A 9,632-nucleotide genomic window follows, 5' to 3' on the forward strand; every position below is an offset into this window, starting at 1 on the left:
TGTGTTGGAAGAGGGAAGAGCTTTCGGGGTGTGGTTAGCACTGCCAGTGGAGAGTCTGCATTGCTATTGCTGCCAGTGGGGTGGGAAGCAGTGAACACTGGACACAGGACTTTGCTTTTGGAAAACTTTAGTAAATTGCATCTTGCCAGCCACTGAAACAGCTGCCAGCAGCCTCCCAGGTTTTCACCAAACCCTGAGACTTCTCTGTTTTTGCTTTTCAGAAGTGTTTTTCTTTTCCCTTTCCTTTTTGGGTCACAGTGTGAGAATCATCTGGGTGTGTGCTGGAGTAGCAGGAATAGTGCAGGAGTTTGCTTGTTCCTTGCAGTTCCTGGCATGGAACAGCCCACCCCTTATCTCTGAGTTTGTGGACCTTCTCCCGTTTCTACTGGATGCAAGCACAGCTGTTGAGATCTTCCATTTGCTGCTAGACCTGCCCTGTTTAACTGCAGCTCTGGACACCCAGCTGAGGTAACACTGCCCCTCCTTCCTCTCACTTGCTCATCAGGCTCTTGACATTGACCACAGCCTCGTACATGCTTCCCTGAGCTTCAGCTGCCCTCTGGCTGCTGCTATCACAGGGTGAGAGGCATCTGCTACAGGCAGGTTAGCACAAAACTGCACAGATGTCAACCTGTTTTTCCTGGTAACGTGCTGTGCATGGGAAGCTCTTAACACCTCAGTACAGCACTGTCTTTGGGGCTCAGGGAGCTCTTGTCATTCCTCTCTCCAAATCCAGCTACAAATTGTTGCCACAGCCTGGAGTGGTCATGAGCCACCACCTCAACATGGAGGTGTGGGCTGCCTGGTCTCCCCTCCCTGCTCTTACTCCTCTTTTCTGGCTTTGCTCTCCTGGAGGCATACAGAGGTTCCTTCCTCAGGTCATGAGGAACTGAGAGTCTCCAGGAAGATGGGATAGGACTGGAACTGGCTCTCACAGCTGTACCTCTGATCTTCTTCATCTTCCCTGACATCAGCAGCTCTTTCTGGAGTGCTTAGAAAACGGACTCATCCTAGAGACAAGGTGTTGGTGGGCTTCACTGGCTGAGGGGTACGGAGCTCTATTTTTCCCTTTCTTAGGAGTGATACAGAAGCAATTCTGGAACTACTGCCCAAGCCTGAAGGGTCTGAGATTATAATTTCTGTCATCCTGGTTGGCTTTCAGAGAGCCTGGATTAGACCAACTTGCTGTCCCTGTTTCAGTGGGAAGTTATTCCATTGATCAGGATTCCAGATACATCCTGTCTCATTCTCATAATGCAGCATGTTCTGTGTGTGCCTTCTAGGTCATCTGCTCCTCCTACCTCTGAGAAGGCTTCCTGTGACCCAGCCAGGGAGCCAGCCACCTGCCTGGAAGCCTTTCACCATCCCCTCTACAAGAACATGTTCCAGTATCTTCTCCGCACCAAATCCACTCCTGAGGATGCCCCAGAGAGGTAGGAAACTGCCACAGGGCTTTGGTTCAGCCATCCAGCTCTGGGAGGCAGCACTGGGATTGCTGGGAAAGGCATAGCTGCTCTCAGCTGGGGTGAGGTGAGTTTGATCTTCCCTGTGTTAGCTTTGCCAAGCACCCAGAGGCCTTGGGGGGATAGAGAAGGGCAGCCAGGAGAGCAGTTGGGAACAAGCCTTCAGCAGTAACTTTTCTGTTGCCCACAGGCTGATTCCACTTCGGCAGCTGCTGGGATCCCTGGCCAGCAGCCCAAGGGTGGTGCAGTGTGCAGAGACTGTGCCTGTCTTAATGGAGCTCTTTTTCAAGGTGGTGGCAGAGGTAGGCCCTCATGGGGGAGTTTGGCTCCTAGTAATGCTGTGGGAATCTCTTGTTACAGCAAGACTTGTTGTAACAGTAAAAGTGTTATGACACTGCAGTTTCAACAGAGGGGTGGATGAGGGGAGGGTGGGATGGTCTGGCATGAACCAGCACTGACCTGGCTACTTCATCTGAAGAAACATAAAAGCTCCATGGTGCAGTGTCAGGCTTCAGCCTGATACCTGCTCTGTGCACTGCTGTCCCCTGACAGATAAGGCTGTTTCTAGTTAGTTTGGGGTTTGGCTGCTGGAAGTCACTGGTGTTACTGAAGCAAAGGCTGCTCCTCAGTTTGCAGATGGACCACTGATAAACCAGCTGGTGGTGCTGCTGCTGCAGAGGAGTGACCATCTCTATGACATTCCAGCATTTAAAGATGAAGTGTACAGGTGAGATGGGACAGGGACTCCAGCCAAGCTGCCAGCCCTTCCACTGGCTGCAGCCTAGAATACCAGGGCAGCCCAGGAACCTTCTCAGTAATAGCCCAGTTCCTGCTGTGACACATCTTTGGAGGGTGCAGAATGGGAACAGCACTTTGAGCTCTGCTGGGTGCTGCCAGCACCTCCTCCATTTGGTGATGACCACTTTCCCCATGGTCTGAGCTCTGCCCATCTCTCTGCTCCAGGGTGCTGAGCTCACAGCTGGTGGTGCTTTGCAAGCTGCACCCTGCCCTCATCGTGGAACAGTCCACAGAGATTCTGGAGTTCTCAGGAACAGTCAGCAATGTCCAGAACAAGGAAGTCATCTTCACCCACATGGTAAGCAGGGCCTGCCTGCTTTTGCCACAGGTTCCTCCAACTTCAGTGCCATCTGTTGGTCGCCTTCCCTTTCCTCCTCTCCTCTGTCCTAGCATTAGCTAATCTGATTTGTCATTCCCTAAAAATGATCCAACCCCCTTTCCTTCTGCTTGCCCTGAGCCTGTGTGCCCCCATTTCAGGTCTGGGCTATTGGAGAGTACATGTCAGTGTCCTATGACAAGCGCTGCACTGTGGAGCAGATCAGCCGGTTCTTTGAGACCCTGGAGGCCGTGTTATTTGAAATCACCCAGCTCAGACCACTGGCCAGCACCCCCCGCTACCCCCCCCGGGCCATCAGTGTCCTTATGGTCACCTTGACCAAGTTGGCAGCTCGCAGCCAGGACTTGATCCCCAGGTGAGGAGGGCAGGGAAGGGCAAAGGGCTGAGCTGTGCAGATCGGATGGGTCCCAACACAGATGTTGGCTAGTTTTAAATAATCAAGCTTGACAACTGATGGAACCTGAAACTGAGGTATAGTACAAGGGAAGCAGGCTCTGGAGGAGCTTCATTTGGGGAAGTGGGATTCATCTGCTGACCTACAGTCTGTGCATCAAGAGGAGGGGGTGGGCAGCAGCTGATGTTCAGCTGCAACAGTCTTTTGAAGTGCACAGTCTTAAGTAGTGACCTTACTAGGTGCAAATGTCCTGCCAGCTGATGTCTATGTCCTCCTCTCCTGCAGAGTGTCCATGTTCCTGTCCAAGATGAGGACATTTGTGCAGAGTCCTGCTATCACCTCTGTTTACTGTGAGGAAGACCTTAAGGAGATCCTTATCCGGGCAACTGAGCTCATGAACCTACTGAAAATGCCAAGTGTGGCTCAGTTTGTGTTCACGCCGCCTGTAGACGTGGCCAGCACACGGTTTCAGAGAGAGGTGAATGAAACCCTGCCTTTTGCCCTGAGGATGGTCACCCGTCTCCTAGAGCCAGCTCCTGGCTTCATGCCAGGCTGAGGGCCTTGTGTTTCCAAGAGGCTTCAACCCTTGTTGTCACTCATGGGACACTGCTGACACTCCAGGCTTGAGGCCCTGCTCTGAACTGGAAATGAGGAACAAATGATTGTGAATGAAACAGAAAATAAGAATAAGTAGAGCTGGGTCTGCTCTTCTGGTCTGAGGCTGTTTGCATTTATGTCTCCTGGAGACTGTTGCTTTTCTGCGTCCTATACTTATCTCTCCCTGGCCTGTATGGATTGAAAATCTCAGTGGATTAGTGTGAATGTGGCAGGAGGGGGAGTGCATGCATTAAAACTGCCAGCACACACCATGCCTCTTTGGAGAAGTACTTCTCCCTCCCTACACCCTGACTAGACACGTGCTGCTTCTCTTGCCTCTCTGCTCCCAGCAGATCAGCCAGGCAAGGTGGAGAAAGCAGAAGTGAGTCCATGAAGTCTGCTGTGAGCCCTTGCTGCTCTTCTGTCTTACCATCAGAGTGAACATGTTGAGATCCAAGAGACAGCTACCAGACAGGAGCTTAGAGAGATTTATTGATCCAGTTTATTGTTGACAACAAGAGCATTTCTTAACATACATCAGCCCCGTGTCAAACAGGCGCCATGCTGAGTTCTGTGTCTGCATGAGGAGTTTATACACATTTGAGCTGTACAGTATTAACAAATGGAGGAAGTAAATACATCCCACTGCTCCTCCCAGGAGGAGCACAAGCCCTCATGCACACTAGTAAGTAGCTGGGTTCATTTACAGTCTGTCAATACCTGACTGCACTGGGAGCAGCACACAGCTCTGGGGCTGTTTCCCACCTCCAGGGGTGCCAGTGGGGAGCAGAGGGTTGTGTGGGTACTATTGGAACTTGCCAAGGTGCAGCCCTGATACTGTCTAGTGCAAACCAAGCCCCCCCGGAGCCCTGACTGCCAGGCAGAGGGGAGTAAGGAGTGCCTGCACTATGCCTGGGGGCTCTAGACAGCCCATTTCCCACCCTACAAACCTGCTGAGCTCTGTGGAGGATGACAGGCCAACAAACCTACTTGATTCAAAGTGGGGTGAATCACCAGGAGCCCTGTGGGGCCCTGAGCCTTTGCTTGCCTGCCTGGTGCAGCTGAGTCAGGGCAGGAGGGATGATGCATTGTTCCCAATCCCTGCTCAGGCAGCACCCCAGGCCGTTGGCATAAGCATGGCCTAGCAGAGAAGCAAGGCACTAGTGTCTGGGTGAAGGGGCTGTGCCCATCCTGCCCTGGAAAAGGCAGGCCAGGCTGCTCTGAAATCAGTAGTGAAGTGTCTCCCCTGCAGGGGTTACTGACATCTCTCTCCTGCAAAGTGCAAGACTGAGCACAGAAACCAAAACGGCAGCAGTGAAGTATCTTGAGGTTTAAGGCCAACCCTGTTAAATGTCCCTTTTTTAGCACTGCAGTCTTCAGGGCACTGTTGTTGTGAGATGCCATGTGAGTGTGTGATCTGCTGCCCGTGCTGGTTTCAGTGCAGGCTGTGATGCAGGCCTTTGTAGCAGGCTCTTGTAATAGAGTTCAGCTAAACTAGGTCTCAGTATCTGTCTATAAGTGGAAATCAGGTCGGGTTTATCCCGTTAATGTCTAAAAGCAGAGGGCGGACCTGGCAAGCAGGGGTGTGCAGGGGACAGCCAGCCGCACGGTGGAGCTGCCACCGCATCGCTGCTGGCACCGGTGCTGCCGGCAGCAGAGCAGGGCTGTTTCTGGGACATTCAAGACTGACACCCCCCCAAAGGGAGGCTCTGCTGCCTGTCGTGGCCCGCGGGCGTGTCAGCAACACGACTTGTGAGGTGCTCTGAGCTGGGCAGGCAACGAGGTGGCCTTGCAATGGCCTGGCAGAGCTGGAGGGAGAGGACCAGGACACGGTGCCAAGGTGTCCTCTGTGCCTGGTGTCAGCCACACCTCCAGCCTGGCACCCCACACTGCCCAGCCCGCTCAGATCCTGGGTAGCACAGACCCACTGTTCCCAGCTTGCAGGGACCAGGGGAGGCACAGAAGCATTGACCTGGCTGTAGCCCCTGGGAGAGGGCAACGTCAAATTCTCCTCCTGGTAAATGCCCCGTGCTGCTGGGTCAGCCCTGGGGATCTTCTGCCAGGATGATCTTGCCAGAGCTGGGCAGTAAATCTGCTGCATGAGCAAGGGTGAGAGTCCTTTTCTTCAAGGTGCTCCCCCCGGGACTTACAGGGAACTGCTGGTGGTGTCAGCCCTTTGCTGGAGCTGCTTCCCACCCCAAAGCTGGGCTGGGGGCAGTGTGGTGGTAGCCTAGCAGCAGAAAGGCACCTGTCTTAGGGTCTGGCACCAGGGAACTTAACTCCTAGCAGGGCATCGTGCTTGCAATCCCGCTCCTGGGTGCTTATGCTGCCTTTGCCTCTCCTCCCCCAGGGCTGGGAACTTGTTTCCAGCATGACATGCCAGCATCTCAGGTGGCCACAGCCAACAGCAAAGCCCAGGCCTGCCCCACATACCAATCTTTAAGTCCCAGAGGTGTTTCAAGCCCTCTGCCTGCCAACGTGAAAGGTCTCACAGGGCTGCCAGCCTAGAGGAACAGAGGAGCCTGCCTACAGTCCCCAAGGGGGGAGCACCCCCTTCCTGCCCCCTGCCAGAGGGGACAAAGAAACAGGAAAGCTCTTTAAAAGGGTGGAGCAGGGTACAAGATGAGGCTGGGGAAGGGGTCAGGAATGATGCTCCCAGCCAGGGCAGTGGGAGAAGCATGCACCACCCTTGGACGTCCTGTCATCCACTGCAGCGCAGGGGCAGCAAGGCATCAAAAAGCAAATCGAGGACAGTTGTAGAGTCCTGGTCCTCCTCTTGCACTCCAGCCTTCCCGTGGGCAGCCTCACCCAGAGCTGCATCCATAAGCTGCTGCAGAAGGACCCTCGTACCACAAGGACTAGGAGGAAGAGGAGCTGGAACTGATTTTTTTGGCTATTTCCATATCCGACTTGGCAACCAGAAACCGCAGCTTCTTCCCTCCGGAGCGGATGAGATCCACTGCACTGCAGGGAGCAGCAACAGGGAGAGGGGTGAGTTCTGGAAGCCCCCCAGGAGCCTGCCAGGTCATGGACATTTGCAAAACACTGCCTCTTCTCCCCCACCACCACCGATTTGCAAAACACCTGCACCCTCCACTCTATGCCTGCAACTGCCCCATCCCACTGCCTTTGAGAGGCAACCTGGGGTGGGGTGGGTGGGAGGAGCTCTGCATTGCTGAGATCCACCTCTGTAGCTCTCAGTTGTTTCCCAAATATGCCCTCCAGCTTCTGTTCCTTGACCCTTTTCCAAGCCCCTCCATCCAGCTACTTTCCCCCCTTTCCAGTGTCCTGTACAGGTCATTCCTCTCTCTGCAGCTTTCCTGTCCTGCAGCTCCTCTTGCTTGCTGACCAGAACCATAGCGCCAGGCACTGGGAGACCCTGCGCACCTCTTGGCTGCCCAAACAGCTGCAGACCTGGACCTGAGCAGTAAATCCCACAGCACCAATAGCAGGACAGGCCCTCCAGCCTGGTGCCACTCACCTTTGGTAGTCTGCCCCGATGAGGCTGGTGCCGTTGACAGCCAGGATGCGGTCCCCGATGGAGAGCCGGCCATCCGTGGCCGCGGGGCTGTCCTCGATCAGCGTGCGGATGTAGATCCCCGGGGAGCAGAGGGACGTGTGCTGTGGCAGGGACAGGTGGTGAGTGACCAGCCAGGGCAGGGAGGGGACACCAAAGGGCTGAGCTCCCCAGGCAGGGTGACTGATGGCACATTGGGAGGCACAGGGGTGGGGGGACATGATGGATGGGGACAGTGTCGCTAACAGTACCAGGACAGAAATGCAAACCTGCAGTTTTGTATCAATTGATACACAGGCCAGGGGAGGGCAATCTTTTCTTGTTCACTTGAATTAAGAGCAAAGCATCATTAACCTGTATCCAACTTGGGATGGGAGCTCTTTGCTCACAGCTGTCCCAAGGGCTCTGTGATGTCCTGTCTCCTACTGACTAACGCACTGTTGTGAAAGGCCACTTAGTGAGATGATCCACGCACAAAGCCAGATGGCAACACCACCTTTAGCGAGTGCTGTCACTGGCAGAGCTGTGCTGACACCCCAGGAGCCTCCCTGCTCCCCTCCACTTCCCTTACCACCCACTGAAGGGTGGAGGAAAGACCTCAGCTGAGTCATTTCCCTTCCACAGGAGCGCTGAGCCTATTTGCTCTCCCGTCCGTGGCCGCGGGGCTGTCCTCGATCAGCGTGCGGATGTAGATCCCCGGGGAGCAGAGGGACGTGTGCTGTGGCAGGGACAGGTGGTGAGTGACCAGCCAGGGCAGGGAGGGGACACCAAAGGGCTGAGCTCCCCAGGCAGGGTGACTGATGGCACATTGGGAGGCACAGGGGTGGGGGGACATGATGGATGGGGACAGTGTCGCTAACAGTACCAGGACAGAAATGCAAACCTGCAGTTTTGTATCAATTGATACACAGGCCAGGGGAGGGCAATCTTTTCTTGTTCACTTGAATTAAGAGCAAAGCATCATTAACCTGTATCCAACTTGGGATGGGAGCTCTTTGCTCACAGCTGTCCCAAGGGCTCTGTGATGTCCTGTCTCCTACTGACTAACGCACTGTTGTGAAAGGCCACTTAGTGAGATGATCCACGCACAAAGCCAGATGGCAACACCACCTTTAGCGAGTGCTGTCACTGGCAGAGCTGTGCTGACACCCCAGGAGCCTCCCTGCTCCCCTCCACTTCCCTTACCACCCACTGAAGGGTGGAGGAAAGACCTCAGCTGAGTCATTTCCCTTCCACAGGAGCGCTGAGCCTATTTGCTCTCTCCAGCTGCAGGACAGCTGTGATGGACTTTGCATGCACAGCAAGCCAGGAGCAGAGCTCTGCTCCTCCTGAAAGATCACTCGGTGCCTCATTTTCCCCAGGAGTAGCAGACTAGCTCCTGCAGGAAACCAGTAGCTGCTTTGCTGGCTTTTCTTGAGGTGTAAAACATGTCCCACGTGTCCCACTCCAGCTATCTGGAGGGGCATCAGTCCTGTCCTGCCACCAGTGAGAACTCACCACGCCGTCGATCAGCCCCATCCCCAGCCCAATGGGTCCTCTCTCCAGCTCCACCACGAAGACGTAGCAGAAATCATCAGTGGCAGAGCTGCGGCTGGAAGACTCTGGCGTGGGGTAGTCGTAGGGAGTTGGTGAGCACCCTGGCAGCAGAGAGACCTGCTTACAGCTCTGGTATCGCCCAAACCCAGCCTCACAACCTCCCCCAGAGACCTTCCCCCCAAAGCCCCATGGAAGCCGACCTCAGGGCTTCTCTCCCAGGGCAGGAGCTGGATGAGATGCTTAATTTGCTTTCACCTGCCTTGACCAAGCACTGACAAGTGCTTGAACCATGTGTTAGGAGGAGGGCTGCACAGGAGAACTGCAGCAAACATCCTCATGCCCCAATCCTGCACCCCCAAAGTAGGGCAGCCCCAGCCTTCCATACCTTCAGGGGTGCTGCCTTTGGTGCTGTTCATCCCATTCCTCCGGGGGTCCTGCAGCCCCTTGCTGGTGCCCTGTGGGGACTCTGGGCTCCCAGAGTCAAAGGGCAGGGGGGTGGTGGGAGGTGTCAGCAGGCAGGAGGAGGCTGGAGGGGCCATTCCAGCCTTGGGGGCCAGACCCCTGCCCAGCTGCAGCTGCTTGAGCTTCTCCTGGAGCTGTGGCTCTCCGGCGGGGTGCTCGCAGGGGCAGCCATTGGTGGCCAGGAGGAGTGGGGGGCTCCCCTGGGGCTCAGCACAGCCCCCCAGGGCGCAGTAGTCCTCCTGGGTGATGGTGCAGGTTCTCACTGGGCTCTCACTCACCTCCAGGACATCTGGTGTCGTGCATGCCTCTTTCTTAAGAAGGAGAAAAATGCTCCGTGGGACCCCCTGCATGTGCTTTTCACGCCCTTACCTGCCCCCCAGCCCCTCTTTGCTTTGCAGGCAGGTTGCTGTTGGCTCCAGCCAAAGCCTTAGCAAATGGGACATCTCCAGGGCTTATCCTGGCTTCCCAGCACAGCTCCTACACCCCAGTTTTGTAGGCAGGGGTGTGCTGGGGTTTGGTATAGCCCGC

At 55.2% G+C, this 9,632-nt stretch overlaps 2 protein-coding genes across 2 annotated transcripts in view; one reads left to right on the forward strand and one right to left on the reverse strand.

Annotated features, from left to right (window-relative positions):
• Positions 1–3,612, forward strand: part of AP5Z1 (adaptor-related protein complex 5, zeta 1 subunit) — a 9,291-nt gene extending 5,679 nt beyond the window's left edge. The window contains exons 9-15 of the mRNA XM_009993684.1: positions 326–468; positions 1,284–1,433; positions 1,654–1,765; positions 2,093–2,190; positions 2,427–2,559; positions 2,739–2,953; positions 3,278–3,612. Of these exons, the coding sequence (XP_009991986.1) occupies positions 326–468; positions 1,284–1,433; positions 1,654–1,765; positions 2,093–2,190; positions 2,427–2,559; positions 2,739–2,953; positions 3,278–3,548 (1,122 nt within the window). The 3' untranslated portion in view covers positions 3,549–3,612. The remainder of the gene's footprint in view (positions 1–325; positions 469–1,283; positions 1,434–1,653; positions 1,766–2,092; positions 2,191–2,426; positions 2,560–2,738; positions 2,954–3,277) is intronic.
• Positions 3,613–6,447: 2,835 nt separating this feature from the next.
• Positions 6,448–9,632, reverse strand: part of RADIL (Ras association and DIL domains) — a 20,913-nt gene continuing 17,728 nt past the window's right edge. The window contains exons 11-14 of the mRNA XM_009993717.1: positions 9,028–9,415; positions 8,604–8,743; positions 7,071–7,210; positions 6,448–6,553 (exon numbers count right to left, since the gene is read on the reverse strand). Of these exons, the coding sequence (XP_009992019.1) occupies positions 6,448–6,553; positions 7,071–7,210; positions 8,604–8,743; positions 9,028–9,415 (774 nt within the window). The remainder of the gene's footprint in view (positions 6,554–7,070; positions 7,211–8,603; positions 8,744–9,027; positions 9,416–9,632) is intronic.

This window comes from Chaetura pelagica, unplaced genomic scaffold (assembly GCF_000747805.2).
Source record: "Chaetura pelagica isolate M959 unplaced genomic scaffold, ChaPel_1.0 scaffold213, whole genome shotgun sequence".
NCBI lineage: Eukaryota > Metazoa > Chordata > Aves > Apodiformes > Apodidae > Chaetura > Chaetura pelagica.